The sequence below is a fragment of the Dermacentor albipictus genome, chromosome 9, assembly GCF_038994185.2.
Source record: "Dermacentor albipictus isolate Rhodes 1998 colony chromosome 9, USDA_Dalb.pri_finalv2, whole genome shotgun sequence".
NCBI classification, from domain to species: Eukaryota; Metazoa; Arthropoda; class Arachnida; order Ixodida; family Ixodidae; genus Dermacentor; species Dermacentor albipictus.
In genome coordinates, this window is record NC_091829.1 from 3,661,836 (window position 1) to 3,681,694 (window position 19,859).

Sequence of the window (19,859 nt, forward strand, 5' to 3'; positions counted from 1 at the left end):
CTAGATCCTGCATTACATATAGGTAGTCGGGACCCTCGATTACTGTTTCCAAAATAAACCTTCAGTTGCAAGGCCATCATTAATGAAAGAAAGAGTGATATCAGAATGCATGTCACGTTTTTTCATCTTGCTGTAGACATGGCCATGGGCAACTGAGTAACCTTATAAATATGTATATTTTTTTCTAGTCCACGTCGAGTCTTTAGACCACAAAAACGAATAACCCTTTGGCAAACTGAAGTGAAAGTACTGAATTGAATGTATTAACGCAATAGCGTTAAGGAGCCTGTGTCGCAGAAAGTCCAGCGTCGGGGTCAGCGTCCAACGTTGGCGTTGGACATCGTTTTGGCAAAAAAAATTTCGAACCAAATTCCAAACCGCAGATACCCAACCACTCCTCTACCACCAAAGTTGCTCACACCTTGTCTTTAGTTCTTTACAAAGTTATTCCTTGCAATTTTGAGAACGGCAGCCCACAAACAAATGTAATGGAAACCAACAGCGCATGTCCTTTATGCTAGCTCTTCTCAGACTGAAATATTAAAAGTGCGAAACAATAACGGGAGATTGACATATGCAAGAGGTCATGTTTCTACCAGAAAGCTTGCCTTTGTGCATAGCGTTCGCAGCCAGCATTTCCCGGTAAGTGTTATGGTTACATAAGCTGCAGCTGCCGCGAAGCATGACAAGCAGTAAGGGGTCTTTTAACGCTTTTGCGTTCAACTCTTAAAGGCGAAGCTTAAGCATCCTCCAAATTTTTAAGCAGTTACATACATGATAATTCACCCATTTTTCATAACTGTTGGTTCCAGATGTTCTTGTTGTTCAGTTTGGTTTACCTTAGGTATTTAGTTTCGCAGTAGTGAAGCAGTGCATCATGTTTCAGCAGAAAAATAATTCATCATTTTTAATAGCTTCATGTCTTTCATGTATTTGCTTGTGGAATCAGCAGTGTGATCTCTTCTGGTGTATAAATGAGTGCACAAATGTTCTCCTTTGTGATCCTAATAATAGTTAAGCTGCTGACACACATTGTAGTTAAATAGATATCAAAAGGTCAAGGTTTTGTAGCTCTTTGGATCATCATGTGGTCACACCGGTGCCGCCAATTACGCTGGATTTCCCGCCTCATGAGCTATATAATGTTTTCGCATAAAAAAAAAGAAACAGGGAAGCAATATATGTATTGCAGTGTATGAGATACAGCAGGCTTCCAAAGACAACGTGAACAGCAAGGACCACTACCTTAGATTGATGAACAGTCGGATAGCGTATAAAACTCATTTCTTATATGCTTATCTGCCGGTAACATAACCCGCCGTGGTTGCTCAGTGGCTATGGTGTTAGGCTGCTGAGCACGAGGTCGCGGGATCGAATCCCGGCCACGGCGGCCGCATTTCGATGGGGGCGAAATGCGAAAACACCCGTGTACTTAGATTTAGGTGCACGTTAAAGAACCCCAGGTGGTCGAAATTTCCGGAGTCCCCCACTACGGCGTGCCTCATAATCAGAAAGTGGTTTTGGCACGTAAAACCCCATAATTTAATTTTTTTTTTTGCCGGTAACATATATACGACATGTCCACTTCACGTCTTCATGCACGCATATTGAGGCACCACCTCTGAGGGCCAGCTGTCAGATGTTCTGCGCATCAGTAGAGTGAACTTGAAATAGCATCAGCAACCATTATCCCACAGAAACCATGCTGTAAAGCATGCAACACACACATATATGAAAAAAAAAGCCACGATACAAATATCTGTCAACGCCGCGATCACAAATACAAATGCAAGATCTGCACAGCTGAATGTGATGGCCAACAGCAGAGCATGCTATTTCTCTCACCATCGCAATCGGCTGCTTGAGTGGTGCAATTCCCAAGACGCCTAAAAGAAAAACTTGCGACGCTAAAAATTTTAAAAACCTTTAGGTATGTGGACGACTACCTCGTACTGTATAAATTCAATTCAAATAACACCGAAACAGTGAATGATCAGCTTGCCGTGTTCAATTAATGTTTTGCCAATTTGGTAATTATGCATGAGCTACCTAACAATAATGCCAGCCAGTTTTTAGGTATCAAATTAAAGAAAAGATGCTGCTTCCGCATGCCTTGTCACATTCGAAGCTGATGAAGCGAGCAATCGCAAACCTGTTTTGTGAATTCGCTCCGCTAATCATGCCCCCACTGGATGCCCATGAGTTTTTTAAGCAAAAAGAGCGGCTACTGGAAGCAGGCTACCCTATCCATGTACTTTTATCAGCGGCAGAAAATGCGCTGGAAAAACTAAGGGAACCGTGTGGTACATGTGAGCGCATTCACAAAAGGAGAAAGAAGGTGGTTGTACCGTACATACATGTGATATCACATGGTTTAAGGAAGGTAGCCTGAAAAGTGGAAGTGGACGTTGTATTTTCTGCTCCACAAAACCTATCAAGTTTATATAAGGCCACCAATCTGTTTAGAAAGACTCGCCGAGGATGCGAGATTTCCCCACCTGCGGCAAGTTGTTTTTTCACCCACTTTCATTTCCATTAATTTATTGTTTATTTCATTTATTAAGCACAAGTAATTTCCCCTGTGTTGTCCTTGGTGTCAGTGTTTGTTGGCTTCTTTTGATATGACTAATAAAAATCGGGCCCCTCGGATAACCCTCTTTCTTCTCGTTTTTTACACAGCGAGGGTCTCGAATACGGCAAAGTTGATGCCTTCAGGTAGCATATGTGGGTTTACTGACCGGTTGCCTTCACCCAGAAAGATCACGTTCTCGCAACGCCTGTGGCAGAAAGGATGTTTCACATCCACCACCAAGGTATGTGAGTGGTGGTGCTGGCTAACAGTCCCAGGGTACTAGGAAACATAAGTACCCAAGAAAGTGAATGGGGAAATCGCACGGCGATAGCTCAATTGGTAGAGCATTGCATTTGTAATGCGAAGGTTGTGGTATCGTTCCCCCATCTGCAGCAAGTTAATTTTTCATTTGCTTATTTCATTTATTAAGCACAAGTAATTTCCCCTATGTTATCCTTGGTGTCAGTGTTTGTTAGCTTCTTATGAGAGTGTACATAGGGAAGACAGGCAGATGCCTCAATGACAGGTTAAGGGAATATAAGCAAAATTGTGTTGTCTGGATGGGCATGTATCCATACACTATGGTGATTGAGGATGTAAACCACTGTTTAAGAAATGTTGCACCATGTTTAGAAATACAGATAATATGCGAGAAATTGTAGAAGCGAGCTGGATTGCAGAAGAAGGTGCTAACTGTGCCATCATCCCATCGATTACCCTGAGCAGAAGAGAAACGGCCTAGCTGGAAAATGCTGGATTGCGCATGCAATGATTTCTACTTGTTCTGTTAGTATAAGTACCGTGCTCTTCCAAAATAAAATCGGTTGATAGTTAGCACATCTCCTGTCTTTCTCATCCGTGTGAACAGCAATGCGACCTCAATTAATTCCCAACACTGATCCACTTTGATCAGAGTATTATTCATTGTTGCGGCACAGAGAAAATCAACGGCCGGGGAGGCCATAGGGGCCAAGTAGTTATTGTGCAGCCCACATATAGTGATCGTACGCAACGATTTGGCCATAAGCTGTGCACTGACATAAAACGATGCATGATATGAGCGACAGAGACAATTTTTTTATCTGTTTGTGCCAATAATTTCTTTCTTTTGCCTGTTAAGGTGCAACCAGGAAAACATTGCACAATATGAATGATGAGGAGCAAAACTATCGATCGATACTCCTTGATCAGAAGAAATATGACTGAACTAGCCCTTAAAATATATACTTTTGTTTCTGTCCATATGCAATGCAAGATAAATGAGTGGGGAAACCATCCGTAATTAAACATGTTTTATTATACATGAGAAACAGTTCGACTCGTGAGTGCGACAGACAGACAACATCGTGGTGGTTTGGTATAGTGCAATACAGCACTTGAGTAACGCTGTTGATTTGCCTGCTTGGCATAACAGGCAAAATATATATAGACATCCACCAATCTCTGCTAGTACTACATTTCGTTCAGGGATGCGCCGACCAGTGTGACCAGCATCCCTCGTTATTCGGAAATGGTGACGTACCAGTCGATGGAAACGCTTCTTCCATCAGCTTGTGCGCATCATACGATGAGGTGGATTCATGTGGTTATGGCCAAAACTAAACCACAGAAGCAGTTTCATTCATTCGAATTGCTTAACATTCAGTTCCAGTGGCACACGTAGCCAGAAACTTTCTCCAAGCGGGGAGGAGAGGGAGGCAGGCATGTGGCCATTGCCTGGTGCGCCGCCCACTCGCTATGCCACTGTTCAGTTCAAGCCAGCTAGCAGCTAGCAGGCATACGAACTACTCGGCCGGCTCAAGCGAATACAAGTAGGGTCGTCAAGTGGCGATATTTTTGCTCAACAACCAATCGCAATACCAAGTTTTGTTGGTGACGGCGGCATGAAAGCCCGTCACACAGGCTGTGATGACTCGTGGGTCACGTTGTCATGCAGCGACATAAGAGAGTTATAGCGTGTTCGGTACCCGAGTAAAAACAAGCGGACTGGGCATTTTACTCGTTTTACCAGGTGAGTGGAGATGCAAACATGAATGGCCTACATGGTGCCGCCACCTGGTGGTGCAGAGCCACTGCCAAAAACATATGTGCACCACAGTGAAAATTGATAAATGCCCCCTCAACACATTTGTTACACACATACCTACCAGCTCAGAACAACAAGCATGGAATCACAATATATATATATATATAGAACTAACCTACAAGAACAGGCCAGTCCTTATAAGTTATTTCAACTGCCACATAACTGAGCTAGATGGCTACGAAAAGAATTCAACTTTCCTCTGCAAGCTAGTTATAAACAGTGCAACCTACACATAGTCAATCTGCACCCTACTTGCAACGAAACATACACATGGTCATTGTTCTGTACAATGACAAGGCAACACAACAACACATGCAAACACATAGATGAATAAAAATAACTGTGGAAGTGACCGTAATAGAATTATAACACACTTAAGGGGGAATCAACCTCATAAGGACACTGTGACTATGCCCACGAAAACACAATGGAAAGTGAAGATGATGAGCAAAACAAGAACAAGGTGAAAGCAGGAGCCAACGTTTCGACAAGTGGACTTGTCTTCTTCAAGGCGACATATGGTTTCCTCGCCACTGTATATATAGGTGGGGCTCTTCTAAAGGGGAGAGGGCGTAAGGCGGGCTGGTGCGGCGACGAGCGAAGGTGTGTTAGCAGCGAGGGTGTCAAATTGAGAATTGAGTGCTGTGCACAAGGCCAGAGACACGGCCGTCTGTCAATCATGTGTCAACGGCCGTGTCAGCCAGCATGTCTGGTGGTCATGGGCTATCACGTCTCTATAAAAAAAAATAAAAGAAAATATTGAAATGGAATTATTAAATAAAAGAAAAAAAGGAGAAAAACACAGGGGAAAAAAAAGAAAAGAAGCAATATACCAGTGAAACGGGACAATCAACAAATGCCAGATTAAACGGACATCGCGCGGACCCAGCTAAAAAGCTTGACTAAGCCATCGCTGAGCTTTGCAACCAACCAGGTCATAACTTTGATGAACATCTTACAGACAAATTTCCATTTTGAACGAGAAAGAAAATGCAGAGAATCATACCTTATCCATAAGTTCAAGACATTGCAACCAATAGACATAAATGTTTCAAAGGAAGCTTTAGAATCTATTCGCTATGCTAAATTTCAAGCTATAAGCAACAACACTTAGTTTGGTTGCTTAGTGCTTTTTACTTCTTTTTTTTTCTTTTATCTATTTATTCGATTTCAATATTTTCCGCCGCTCCTTCTATTATCTCTTTCAGAGACACGATAGAGACACGGAGGCTGACACACGGCCGTTGACACGTGATTGACAGACGGCTGTGTCCCTGGCCTTGTGCCCAGCACTCCTTTATTCTCAATTCGTCACCCTCGCCGCTAACATACCTTCGTTCGTTGCCGCACCTACCCGCTTTATGCCCTCTCTCCTTCAGAAGAACCCCACCTATATATACTGTGGCAAGGAAAGCATATGTCACCTTGAAGAAGACAAGTCCACTGGTCGAAATGGCTCCTGCTTTCACCTTATTCTCGTTTTGCTAATCGTGTTGAATTTCCATCTCCCACCTTCCCCTGTTTTCAATGGAAAGTGAAAGAAGACCAACACCTTGAAGCATTTGCTAGATATTTCGAGCTACCAATAGAAGCATCACTGACTTATAAAGAATTCACAGAAATGTGTGCATCAATAGCTCATGAAATCATTAGAAGAATGACTGGAAGGAAATTATCTAGGACACCACCGTTGTTCGACAAGGAGCTGAGTACAAAGACGGCGCCGAATAAAACAACACACGAAGAAGGGGAACACGAGACAGCACGTAGGCGCAATAACAACTATTTGCGCCTACGTGCTGTCTCGTGTTCCCCTTCTTCGTGTGTTGTTTTATTCGGCGCCGTCTTTGTAATCATGTTAAACCAACTAGCCCACCAACACATGCTCAGTAAGGAGCTGAGAACTGTGATATAAAACTAAAAGACACTCTCCAGACAACATTGCCAAACACCCAAAAGAGCACTACCTTAAAAGATGGCATCTGGGAACAATATCTGACACGAAAAGAACGAGTCAAAATATTAGCTACAAAAAGCATGGACAAAGTATTTAAGCAGCAAGAACATGTAACAAAGGGGTTACAGCACTACAGCCAGTAGTTCTGGGCCCATATACAGATCCTGTAACCATGGGATGACCTACACAAGGCTGTTACATTCATGACAAGTGAGGGATGTACTTTCCACATAAAAGAAGATATATAACAATACATAACGGACCACTTTGAAACCATACAAGCCAACTACATGACACCACTGCACCAGCCTTCAAACAACACAATGAAACACGCCACCACTAAGTGAGATTATATGCTGGGAGAATTCATTGGCAGAATTAAAACAATGCATCGAAGACTTAAAGAACCAGAAAGCATCAGCACCACCCCCCCCTGATGATATTCCATTTCAATTTCTCAAAGCTTTACAAGCAAAAGTAAGAGAAATGCTACTCAACTGTTTGAATGACATCTTTGCGATACGTGATATACCAGAAGCATGGAAAGATACCCAAATACAACTAATTCACAAAGGCAAAGCAGAAAACGATATCGATGCATATCACCCAATAGGTGTGCTCAGCAACATCTTAAAGCTCTTGAATACAATTAAACCACAGATTACAAAACTATTGTGAAAAAAACTATTATACAGCGAATCATAAAGTGATTTCTGCCCACAAAGAAGGACAAGTGATCACATTTTTACGCTCACCCAAACAATCGAGAAGAAGTACAAAGAAAATTCGCAACTCAATCTGGCCTTCCTAGATCTAGAAAAAGCCTACGACTCTATACCATATCCCAAGCTATGGGAAGAGCTTCAAAACATGACATTGCACCAGGAATTTATTGGATTACTGAAAGCACTTTATAAAGAATGCGCAGCAGTATATGAAGTCCGCGGACTTAAATCTCAAAAAGTGAACCTAGAAGCTGGATTGAAACAGGGATGTCCTTTATCATCGACCTTATCGGATATCTATCTATCTATCTAACTAAACGACAAAGGGCCTGGATTGAGACTCTCCACCATAAGAACAGACCATCAAGAGGTGTACACAAAAATCTCGTGCTTGGCATTGAAGACAATGTTGTGCTTCTGGCTGAATCGGCAGCAGACTTACAGGATGTTGTAGATATCTGTTCCCTGAGTTGTGGCTGAGGACTACCTAAGTTCAACACAGAAAAAAAAAAACAATGGTTGAGCCTAAACACAAAATGTGACACTAGATAATTCTAAAACAAAGACAGCAAATTATAAATACCTTGTGATTGAAATATCATAAGAAGCCAACAAACACTGACACCAAGGAGAACATACGGGAAATTACTTCTGCTTAATAAATGAAATAAATAAACATGAATTAATGGAAATTAAAGTGGATGAAAAAACAACTTGCCGCAGGTGGGAACCGAACCCACAACCTTCGCATTTTGCGTGCGATGCTCTACCCATTGAGCTACCACAGCGCTGTTTTCCCATCCACTTTCTTCGGTACTTGTGTGTCCTAGTAGAACCCTGGGAGTGTTAGCCAGTGCCACCACTTACAGACCTTGGCGGCGGACGTGGAACGTTCTTTTTGCCGCAGGCGTCACGAGAACGTGATCTTTTTGGGTGATCGCAACTGGTCAATAAACCCACATATGCTACCTGCAGGCATCAATGTAGCCGGATTCAAGACCCTCGTTATGTAATAAACGAGAAGGAAGGGGGTTAACCGAGGGTCCCGATTTTTATTAGTCAGATCATAAGAAGCCAACAAACACTGACACCAAGGAGAAAATAGGGGAAATTACTTGTGCTTAATAAATGAAATAAAGAAACAATGAATTAATGAAAATTAAGGTTGATTTATTTACTTTATTTCATTTATTAAGCACAAGTAATTTCCCCTATGTTCTCCTTGGTGTCGGTGTTTGTTGGCTGCATATGATATGACTAATAAAAATCGGGACCCTCGGTTAACCCCCTTTCTTCTCATTTGTGATTGAAATATCACACAAAAAAGACCATTTTCATAAACAAACTGAATTGATGACCAAAATATATTGAACCATCTAAAAGGTTGAGTATGGCATCTATATCCTGATGTTTGTACAACCCTTATTCAGTGAGTCGCACACTGTGGGAAACACTGGCAGAGACCAAAGCTTGCTCGCAGGCTACGAGATGCGAAGATAATGCAATGATGCTGCTCAGTTTATAGACATTCATACAACAATTATGTTATTTAGTATATTGTATATCATATCATATGAAGCCAACAAACAAAGACACCAAGGACAACATAGGGGAAATTACTTGTACTTACTAATTGAATTAAAGAAATGATAAATTAATGGCAATGAAAGTGGATGAATAGACAACTTGCTGCAGATGGGGAACGATCCCACGTCTTTGCATTACGCATGCGAACATCGCATGCATAATGATATATCAAAAATAATGATATGATTAACAAAAATCAGGCCACTTGGTTAACCCCCTTTCTTCTCGTTTAGTATATCGCATGAAACTCTATGGCTCAGTTAGTGACACCAAACTTGGTTTGGCTAGTCCTGGCACAATGTTTCTTGCAAACCACGGTGTACAGTCTAGTGGAACCGGGTGCTCTTTTTGCGTAACTGTGGTGAAATGCGACGGTGCATGAACAGAAAACCGACATGAACTGTGTGAGACAGCAAAAACTATATACATTTGACTGTGGCATTGAAACACCTGCCCTGCGTTAAAAGAGACTAGGAACTTCTTACTTACTAACCAGACAAACACAGCTAATAATACAGTATTTAGGAGGAAGCTTTAGCTCGGGTGCTCCTAAGTGCATGTAAAAGGAGAATTCATTTTCTCGGCAACCACTGCACCAAATCTGACGAGGTTTGGTGCATTTAAAAGAATAACTTAAAATCTAGTGACTGTTGGTTTCGAATATTTTATTTAGGTCGTCAATTTTTTGTTACAAATTGGCAAAAAGCGCAAATTTTTAGAAAATGACACTATCAAGTTTATAACTCCATAATTCATGAAAAATGATATCGCAATTATGTGAATTGCATTAATCGTACACTAAAGCAGACAAAATGGATATGTTACACATGAGTCTGAAAAAATTTAGTGATATGGAAATACACCTTTTGCAAAACCCTTGTACACAACATAACGAATTCCCGTAAGGTATCAATTGACATAACGAATTTGTCCGCTTTGAATAATCTAATGGGTGCCGTTTACATAACCGCGATCTTTTCTTGATGCAGAGCTATTAATTTTTCAATTTCGTGCTTCTATTTTGTTTGAACTTTCATATATTTGAAAGTTATTTTCAGGCCCTAAATCAATACTCTGCTACCAACAGTCACTAGAATTTAACTTTCTCTCTCAAATGCAACACATTTCATTAAAGTTGCTCCAGGGGTTATCTCTGAAAGGCATTTCTGTGTTTTACATGTATTTGAATAGGCCGTATCGGAGTTGGGCTCGAGATATGCTACTGGTATAAATTTTCAATGGCACTCGCCCGTCCTTTTGGACAGCGACACAAGGTGCTGACAACACACACACACACATACAGTGGCCATGCCAGTGGCACAGCAGCGCACACATTCTACAGTGGGATCACAAGCGAAATAAATAAATCAAACATGCAAAAACTGTCTCAAGATAAACTGTAGCACACAAAAAATTTTCCACCGGTAGTGTCTATGCCAGAAATATGGTACGTCAAAAGTGATATCAGTTGAAGGGCACGTGCATTCTGGTGTTTAGGCATTGGAGAAGACAACATAAACACGCCGGACAAGTTAAAGAACACGTTTAGGTTGATCACTCAAGACATTGACATATCCTACATCAAAATGCGGCAGATGACAGACGGTCTTTACTAATCAACGTGGCAAATGAAACTGAGAGATGAGAAAGATTTCACAGCTGGCATTCTCAGCTTCCCTCAAAAAGCACCACATCCTAGTCAAGTGTTGAAAATCATGGAGATGGGCGCGGAACGCACTAAACAGAGTGAAGTCTTTATGACGCAGTGAATGTCTAGTGCACACTGTTGGTTGTAACGAGAAACAGGAAAACAGAAATCTCAAGGTTGTCGTCGTTTTTCTAAGGACAGTGCACTCTCGGGAAGAACGCCGACGCGGCCGCGTGTCGAAACGCGCCGTGACGCCCTCGATTATGAGCGCCGTCAACGAGCGCACACCTGAACGGTCGATCCTTCCACTGGCGCGCTGAATCAAGCCGGCGATGACTCCAGGGAGGTCTCTTGTCAGGCGGGCAACTGGAAAGCGGCGGTTGCCGCCGCGTTGCTGGCCGTGGACGCGTCCGATGGCTGCCGGCCCCTCGTGGGGCATGAGCGAAGGCAGGCGATCTCGCGCAGCGTGGGCAACACGTACTTGACGTCGTCCGTGTCGATCGCGCACGTGAAAAAGTAGTAGACGGGCCGCTCGGGCTTGAGCTCGGCGAACGAGCGGCGCAGGAACTCGCGCGCCGCCTTGGCGTCGCCCGGTGGGCCCCGGTAAGCCGAGAAATAGGCGCCCAGCGGCGAGCGCCTGATCTTCTGCTCGAGCAAGTCCTTCTTATTCAGCAACAGCAGTAGATGCGACTCGGCGAACCACGGGCTGGACGCGATCGTGCTGAAGAGAGCGCGCGCGCGGTTCATCTTGTCCGGGTCATCGTAGTCAGACAGTGGAGCCACGAATATCACGGCACTCACATCCTCGAAGCAGTGGATCCACTTCTTGGGCTCTGAGCGCTGCTCTCCTACATCGACCAGCCGCACGGGGTGATCGTCCAGCTGGAACGCGTACTCGAGCACCCCGCGCGACGGTGCGCGCACGCGCAGGTAGTCTTCGCGCGACGGCACGTAACCAGGTCGCGTGACGCGCTGCACGTCTGGCAGGAACGGAGGCAGGCCACCGTACTCGGCACGGCGCGCGTAACACTCGCGCACACCTGCGTCCTCCCAGAGGCGCCTCAGCGCCTCCGACACGGGCTCCGTGAGCGGCGGCTCGAGCGTCTCGCAGCGCACGCTGGCCAACATCATGGCGCTCTCGGCGTTTGACGGGTTACTGTACGCGATTCCCAGCGCGTCCATGGCGCGCACGATGCGCTGCATGGCGCCTAGCAGAGCCTGGTAGACGCTGCGCACGTGCTCGGCGCGGTCCTCTCGCGCATCTCCCTCCTGAATGAGGCGGATCTGCTTGAGAAACGTCGTCTTTCCCGCCTCTTCGGGCCCTAGCAGCAGAAATTTGGATTCGCGGCCGGCCTCGACGCGTTCGCGGCTCAGCTGCCGCTCGATCTCTTCGTTCACCCGCCGCTGGAGCTTGGCCTCCTCGCTGAGACAGCAGGACACAGGAGGAGCCATGGCCGCGATCAACAAGTGGTCCGAGGCCCATGGGTCGATCACCCAACTTCCCCAAAATATCCCTAAGGTTGTGTAAACACACCTGGGGGCGAGGAGGGGGGGGGGGGGGGGCATGCAGCCTTGCGAAAAAAAGATTTTGCGCTTACCGCTGCACTGTTCTTGCTGAAGTTTTGCAGAAGGATCGCATTTTAGAGTCTTCGCCGTTCAGTGTAACAGTTATCATAGTTAATTGCCTGGTTTTTTTTTTTAAGAAAAAAGTGTTCATTTGCCTTCACTTATGGGGATGCGAGCTGTTGCCGCGACCATGGAATTTCTCACTATGGGGAACCTGCAACGCACTCTTTTAGGCAGGAAGTCAGCAACAATACAACATATCCTAGACGAAGATGAAAACAGACTGGAAGGAGAAGCGGCAATAAATTACATCCGAAACGCAACAGCCGAATCCTTCCAAGGCAATGACGAGGTTGTACTTGAGGAAAAAAAGAGCATGAAAGAGACCCAAGTGGAAAAGGAGCTGGTGCTGACAAATTTAAACTGGAAGAAAGCGGAAGAGAAAATTCGTAAGCGCACAGCCACAGGCCTAGACGCGGTTCCCGTTAGGCTGATAAATGAACTCGGACCAAAAAGTAAGGAAGCTCTGGTGAAAGCAGTGGAAAAAACTAAGAGATAGACGAATACCAGACAGTTGGCGACAGAGTAGAATGAATTTAATTTATAAAGGTAAGGGGGAGAAAGACAGAATTCACTCGCATAGACCGTTGACCATTACATCGGTCATATACAGGCTACCAATGCAGGCAATCAAATTAAAGCTTCAAGCATGGGCAGAGGAAAATGGCATTTTGGGAGAGCTTCAGAATGGCTTTAGAATAGGTAGACGTTTGGATGATAACTTGTTTGTTCTTACTCAGTGTATAGAAATATCAAAAGCAGAAAGCAGACCGTTGTATGTGGCCTTTTTGGACATTACAGGAGCATACGATAACGTACGTAGACCGCAACATTTTGTGGGATATTCTGGAAGGGGAAGGCTTAGGTAACGATATCGTTACCTAAGCCTTCCCCTTCCAGAATATCCCACAAAATGTTGCGGTCTACGTTATCGTATGCTCCTGTAATGTCCAAAAAGGCCACATACAACGGTCTGCTTTCTGCTTTTGATATTGTCTACAGCTTTTCAGAGAGAGTTACCTAGAAAATACCGTTTGCGTTGAATGGGAAGGGATGAGAAGCGCGGAGAAAGTTCAAATCAACAAGGGACTGAGGCAGGCGTGCCCTTTATCCCCGCTGCTGTTTATGATGTACATGGTGAGGATGGAGAGGGCGCTAGAAGGAAGTAATATCGGGTTTAATCTCTCATACAAAAGGCAGGTACAGAGAGCAGCAACTCCCAGGTTTATTTTATGCGGACGACATTGTGTTGCTCGCTAACAAGCAAAGTGATTTGCAACGTCTGGCTAATATCTGTGGACAGGAAGGCAACAATTTAGGTTTGAAATTTACTGTTAGAAAATCAGGGGTTATGGTATTCAATGAAAACAGTGAACAGACAGTGGAGATACAGGGCCATGAAATACCTCGGGTAACAGAATATAAATACCTTGGTATATGGATAAACGAAGGCAATGAATATATGGAAACACAGGAAAAAACCATAACAGTCAAGGGGAAGAGAAATGCAGCCATAATGAAGCACAGAGCGCTATGGGGCGATACAATAGGTACGTAGGTCCTCCGAGGTATGTGGAAAGGGGTAATGGTTCCAGGACTTACTTTTGGAAATGCGGTTGTTTGCATTAAATCAGGGGTACAATCAGGGCTCGACGGGAACCAAAGGTCAGTGGGTCGCCTCGCATTGGGCGCTCACGGGAAAACTACAAATGAAGCTGTGCAGGGGGATATGGGCTGGACTAGTTTTGAAGTGAGGGAAGCTCGCAGTAAAATTGAGCATGAAGAACGGCTGAGGAATATGGAAGAAAGTAAATGGGCTGGGAGAGTGTTCAGGTATCTGTACAGGCAAAACATTGATTCAGTGGAGGAAAAGAACTAGGAAGCTTACCAGCAGGTATGCGGCCTGTGGAGTGGGCAACTCAGCAACAAAGAAGGTCAAGCGGAAAGTCAGAGAGGCTGAATTAATCTCAGGGGTGGCGGCAATGGGAAAGAAACCTGCCATGAGTAACTACTTAAGAGGAAAAAACGAAATCAGGAAAGAAACCATTTATGATAACTCAAAGGGAAGCTCATTACTTTTCGAAGCGAGATCGGGATGCCTTATAGAACACGCACCTATAAAGCGAGATATAAGAAGGAAGAAGAAACATGTGCTTGCTGCGGTAAAGCTAGGAAAACGACGTAGCATACTTTATTAGAATGTGAAGACGTCTACCCAGCGGTCGATTTAGGCACCACTGGCCTCCTTGAAGCCCTTGGGTTCGGCGGGAGCAGTGGTTAAGCCATAGAGTTTCTCACTATGTAGTGAGAAACTCTATGGGTTAAGCAAACAGGTCCGCAATAGACATTAGTAAGAGGCGATTGGAGGATTGGTGGAAGAAAAGTAGGGAAACGACAAAAGACGGAGACGCACAAAAACACAGTTCGCAATAGGGGATCAGAAAATTTGGACGTGGTAGTTCATAGTGTTTTTTTTCTTTTTTTTTTATTGGTTAACCTAGGTAGGATATTAGGCAGCATAGTAGCAAGAGCTTGGTGGCGCAACCCACCGCCCCGTTCCAAAGAGGACGCTTATAACATCCATCCATCTATCCATTTATCCATCCACCGACGCGCCGCCTGTCATCACTACAGTACTCCGCTCCGCAATGCCGTCACGCCTAGGGACACACGCACTTCCTTCGTAGTACCTAGGCAGGGTCATATTCAAGAAGCAAAAGCCCCCAGATTTTCCCTCTCGCGCCCGCTTACTCGCGCCTGCGCGCTAACGGCTGGTGATCCCTCAAATGAAGGTCTTGTTAAATAGTCACGTTGCTCGTCATGGCGTTTTCATTTCAATTTCGCTTTCACTAGAATTCACGTTCACCGACTGCGGTGCCGCAGCTGATACGTGATTTGTTTCCTTTGAGCCCGTGTATTCTTCAGTTGCGCACACCATGTCCAGTGGAGGCAGAGGTATCATCGTGCGGATCTGGAATAATTTCCTGTCGTCCATTACAACCAAACAGAGTCCGCACCGAGAAGTCGGTCGTGATCATTTCGGCAACAAATACTTTGAAATTGCGGCCGGTAAGCTAGTTTTCTGTTATGCTTCAGTAAATAGTTGCACGAGCCACGGCTATAGGCGCACATTGGCGTTTCAGATCCCAGCAGAGGCAAGCGAAAGCCAAGGCGGTGGTTTGAGCCGCGCATCAAGGACAACTTCAGCGCGGATATGCCCCCCGAGTGGGAAGGTGAGCCGAGCTACCGTTGAGTACCAGTCGGCGTCTTCTGGTTTCTTAATGGCTGGTTCGTTTCTTTCTAGCTTGGCTGCGGACTCGGCGTGTCTCCCCTCCAACTGAAGAGGTGCGTATAACTTGTAGTTGATGGACATTTATCGGTATTCACTTACACCTGAAAATTACGCTTTTTACCTTACCGTTTTTTTTTTCCCTCCCGTGTCGGATATCTAGTTCATTGATAGTTGCATGCACGGGGCACTTTCGATCGTGATTGACTCCTTTGCGTAAGCTGAGGGTCCCTACAGGGGGCACTTTCGATCGCGATTGGATCCTTTGCGCAAGCTGAGGGTGGGACCCGCAGCTTGCGCAAGGGAGCCAATCGCGATCGAAAATGCCCTGGCTATGCCGATAAGAATTGAAAAGATGTGTGCGCCTTGAATCCCTTAAAAACTGTGCTTGGGGGCAACTTTTGAACATTCAAAGTAACAAACAAAGTGCTATGCCACGAACGCTGTCTACTAGCAAACAATCCTTGATCTTTTGAGAATGTCGCTAAATTATAGCAATGTGGCGTGTCCACACGACCAACGACACGCTTGTATTACCGTTGCCACCATGGAGCTAAGCAAAGTCAGATGAAGCAACCATCTGTGCCGCTATATTTTGTTGTTTTGCTGGTTGGTCCACACTGCAGGCATCATGGCTCCATTTTTGAGCTCTAGGCTTTGGAAGTGCTTGGCAGAAAGTAAGTTTCTTCCATTTGGCTTTAACATGGCCAGTCTCTCTGGCTGAAGTTGAACACTACTCGCAATCATGCCAGAAAGCGATTGGCATAAACACAGTGGGAAAGTTAAATTAAAAAAGTGGCTTGAAGGGCTTGAAGCGTGTGTCCAACTCGGCAGATGCTTAGCTGCAAGAAAAAAGAGATCTTACTATTATTCAGTGTATGTGTGCGAACAAAGTTTGTTATTGACTCCTTAAATTTTGGCCTTTAGTATCTTAGAATATTCCTCAAATTTGGGTCAGATGTTCTGTACAAACCTTGATAATGTATCTTTGGTATGGAACTATCTCGTGGTTGTAGCCTGAGCTGTATCGACAATGTTGCCAGTAACTGAAATATCAGCCAGGCAACTGCAGCAAGTCATTCAAATCACTGCCACGGTAGAAAGCAAGACACTCGTGTGTAGCTTTGGGTGCTGTAGGTGCTGGGCGTCGTGGCCTTGGGCTCTGGCGTCACACAGAGGATTGCTCTCTAGCCTACGCCGTCGGTGCGTCTTGAAACGGCTAGCTGGCCTACGCTACCAGGGTGTCGCATGGAGGCTAGGTGGGCCCATGCCATCATCCAAGTTTCCTTGACGAAGGTTGCTTCATTCTTGAAGATTGCGAGGTCTAGAGGATGAGGAACGGAACAGAGGGTTTATTTATACTGGAATTGCAAACTTATTTACATAGAACAAGGGGTATCGTACTGGCCAGAGCACGGTGCACAGTAGTTCGTTCTTGTAGCATGAGCTACAGGTCAGAAGGCTACACCTTTCTGGCAAGTACATATCGGAGCACACCCGCACACGCTTCAGCAGTCCGCTAAATGCCTTTGATCCTCCATAGATCCTTAGGTCAGGGAAATCTGCAGTCACACTTTCCACCAACTAGAGCGTCCAGAGTCGCCAATGGCTCCTCCTTGAGACCAAGGGTGCGCTTAAGCACTATGGCACTTTTGTTCCCTGAACACCAAGAAAGGAGGGGAGCTTCGTAAACAGGGATTAGCATGGTTGACCCACACTGGCGCATCTTGGTTGACCGTGACAGCTACAGGAGTCCATGAGGGAATGGCATAGAACACCCTTTTTCAGGAGTTTCTTGCTCCCATCATCGATGACAGTGACAGTGAACCATCAATCAACACTCGATATGCCAAACATGTCTCTCCTTGTCGCTGTAGGTCTGTCCAAAGGGACGCATTGTTAGCTTCACGAAGTGGTTCATCGCAGCGATGCAGGAGAGGCTAGAAGGTCACTGCCCCCGCTGGCCGCTCATAACAGTTCCTCCACGGCCCGGAAAATCTCGAGTGGCCAGTGCTGACAACCATTGGTCCGGATGAGAATGGCTGGGGAGCAAGAAAATGGCTTGGCTCTGCAACAACTACAAACTCAGGATGCCTCCAACCATCTCACAACAAACGGCACGGAAGAGTCGATCCTGGCAACATACCACCCAGCCTCGCGAATGTCCGGAATGGGCTGTCAACCCACCAGGCTTCATATCAAAATTTTAATAAAAGCTTAACGGGAATCGCAAATTTCGATCCCGAAATTTTGTGCGGCCAAAGCGAGTGTTCACGTTCCTTTTGAGTTCAACCAAACCAGAGCTGTCGCGCTGCATGAGTGCCAAGGTATACGTACAACTAAACCGAAGGCTCTAAATAACCAATGCTTCAAAACACATTATGCAGCCTCACTTCACGAACAGCCTGTTGATGCTCTATCACAGTGGACTACATATCGCCCATACTGTGGCCACTGAAGAGCCTCATCAACTATAGAGGTACGTAATCAGAATCGCACTAGCTTTGTGGTCACAACTCAACACATACTTGCATCTCATACAGACGTTTTCTAATGCTTACTGATGTTTCTTCCTCTAGTCCCCACAGGACACGTACCTTAAAAGAACTAAACTTGTTTAACTTACACACTCACAAGAACTAAAAAAAGAAAAAGTGTCTTCTATTAACTAGTTCCATGCACACTTGCTAGAAAAGTCAAAACACTGCCGCCCTCAACATACACGAGCAACCTATCCAGAAAAATTCTGTTTCCTTCCGTTCACACAGGACACGCGCTAATGGAGCTAACAACGCTTCTCAGTGCAAATTATGCACTTAAAACCTGCATGTTTAACCTTAAAATAAATACTTCAACATCCCTTTAAAAAGGTTAAATAATACACACATGTGTTACCATAGGCCTCTAACAAATAAGTTTGATGCTTCAGGTCACTCACAAAAAAAAAGAAACCTTAACTACTCATTAACAGCCACTTCGCAAAACTAAAATTTTACATAAAACAAGTCTTTCATACCTCGGAGCGTCTCAAACTAAAACCTAAACAAAGCTCATACCTCACTTACTGAAAGAAACTAGTCTATAAATGTGAAAATTCCGAAATGCTCAAAAATAAACAAACAAAGCTGATGCCTCAACGGAACCCGTCTTTTTTCCATTTGTTCCGAGAATGCCACAAAAAGACTATTTTTGAGCCGTACTCGAGGTGGTCATGGTTCGAAAGCTATTCTGACTATCCAGGAACAACAAAAAGCCTGACATTCTGTCGGCTCTTTCAAGACGTTACAATCACTTGCCAGTTTGCATCCTGGTGACAGGCTTTCATCATAATCTCGCCTGACTGCATTGCGAATGCCTACCACCTCGTCTCATCCTGCCACCTTTCACACTGCATGATGCACCTCGAAAAGGATGATGGAATGACAAGGAACATAATTGCCCCGTGCCCTTTGTCCGCATTCACACAGAACATGCTTGTCGGTCCCTGATCGACTGGCGACTCGAATGCGCTTGATACGCAAACATCGTCAACGACGACTACACCTTTTCTTTCTTTGCGCCCTGCCCTTTTGCGTCTGCTGCCATCTTTGGCTGCTCTACATTATTCACCGCATGCCGACCTTCGCAACGCTTCTTCTTCCGGCGCTTCTTCCTAGTGTTCACTTTTGAACCATGTGCTCGCATCTCGTGCTTACCGTTACACATCTTGGTCTGGATCATGGTGAACAGACATCAGAGCACACCCACACACACTTAAAGGGCCCCTGAAACGGTTCGGACAAATTTTGTAGACGCGTAGGGTACAGCTTAAGTGGAACATTCGCACCACAATTTAAGTGAAGCGTTACATATTAATGGAGCTACAAGCGATTAGAAATTACCCTCCTCCCCAGCCATGCTTTTCCTCCTCAACTCGTTCGCCGAGCGAGCGGGGCTAAGCTCCGCCTTTACTGGTCCTGCGTCACGATGCGACGTCACATCGTCCACTTCCGGTTGTTTGGAGCCTGCCCGCGCGAAACCTCTCCGCTAGCCGCTTGGCCGTCGACCCCAAGCGAGAGCTATCGAAGCAGCGTGCGTTGCGAGCATTCTGTCATAGCTCCGAACGTGTCTGGTATTCCGGTAACCACAGGCAAGCTGGTCATTTCGGCAAATGACTGGAGGCATAAACTGAAGCTGATGAAGGAACTTTGGCGTAGACGTACGTGAGCGGCCTGATCGGTCTGCACGGTCTAGACACTTGTTGGCGCAGCGCTTAACCGGCCAAACAAAGCGCTAATATTGCTCTAACCAAGTGTTAAACATTTTAAACATTGATTTTAAACATTTAAACATTGATTTGATTTAACATTTAACATTGACTTCAAACATT

The 19,859-nt window shown here is 45.0% G+C and overlaps 2 protein-coding genes and 1 non-coding gene across 8 annotated transcripts in view; 1 reads left to right on the top strand and 2 right to left on the bottom strand.

Annotated features, from left to right (window-relative positions):
* Positions 1 to 1,588: 1,588 nt before the first annotated feature.
* LOC135906128 (guanine nucleotide-binding protein G(q) subunit alpha-like) lies at positions 1,589 to 12,083 on the bottom strand. 3 transcript variants are annotated; one of them, XM_070526191.1, is made up of 2 exons: positions 10,864 to 12,083; positions 1,589 to 1,644 (listed from the first exon to the last, which is right to left on the bottom strand). In XM_070526191.1, the coding sequence occupies exon 1, from the start codon at positions 12,025 to 12,027 to the stop codon at positions 10,930 to 10,932; it is 1,098 nt and encodes a 365-aa protein (XP_070382292.1). In that variant the 5' UTR covers positions 12,028 to 12,083; the 3' UTR covers positions 1,589 to 1,644; positions 10,864 to 10,929. The 3 variants fall into 3 exon arrangements, with proteins under 3 accessions (XP_070382292.1, XP_065293444.1, XP_065293443.1); XM_065437372.2 differs by lacking the exon at positions 1,589 to 1,644 and adding an exon at positions 6,690 to 7,823; XM_065437371.2 differs by lacking the exon at positions 1,589 to 1,644 and adding an exon at positions 6,690 to 7,827.
* Positions 8,056 to 8,128, bottom strand: TRNAL-CAA (transfer RNA leucine (anticodon CAA)). The gene has a single exon. It is a non-coding gene; the product is annotated as a tRNA-Leu (tRNA).
* A 2,768-nt stretch (positions 12,084 to 14,851) lies between the features above and the next one.
* Positions 14,852 to 19,859, top strand: part of LOC135906127 (NADH dehydrogenase [ubiquinone] 1 alpha subcomplex assembly factor 2) — a 51,668-nt gene continuing 46,660 nt past the window's right edge. Inside the window, exons 1-4 of one of the 4 annotated variants that reach the window (XM_065437370.2) lie at positions 14,856 to 15,270; positions 15,345 to 15,434; positions 15,506 to 15,546; positions 17,368 to 17,753. In XM_065437370.2, coding sequence (XP_065293442.1) covers positions 15,138 to 15,270; positions 15,345 to 15,434; positions 15,506 to 15,546; positions 17,368 to 17,526 — 423 coding nt within the window. In that variant the 5' untranslated portion in view covers positions 14,856 to 15,137 and the 3' untranslated portion in view covers positions 17,527 to 17,753. Of the gene's footprint in view, positions 15,271 to 15,344; positions 15,435 to 15,505; positions 15,547 to 17,367; positions 17,754 to 19,859 lie in introns of those variants that run through there. The other 3 variants (XM_065437366.2, XM_065437368.2, XM_065437369.1) reach the window with 3 other exon arrangements.

What these genes read in the sequence shown, in the direction of transcription:
- LOC135906128 (XM_070526191.1), bottom strand. Translation starts at nt 12,027, where the DNA reads ATGGCTCCTCCTGTGTCCTGCTGTCTCAGCGAGGAGGCCAAGCTCCAG.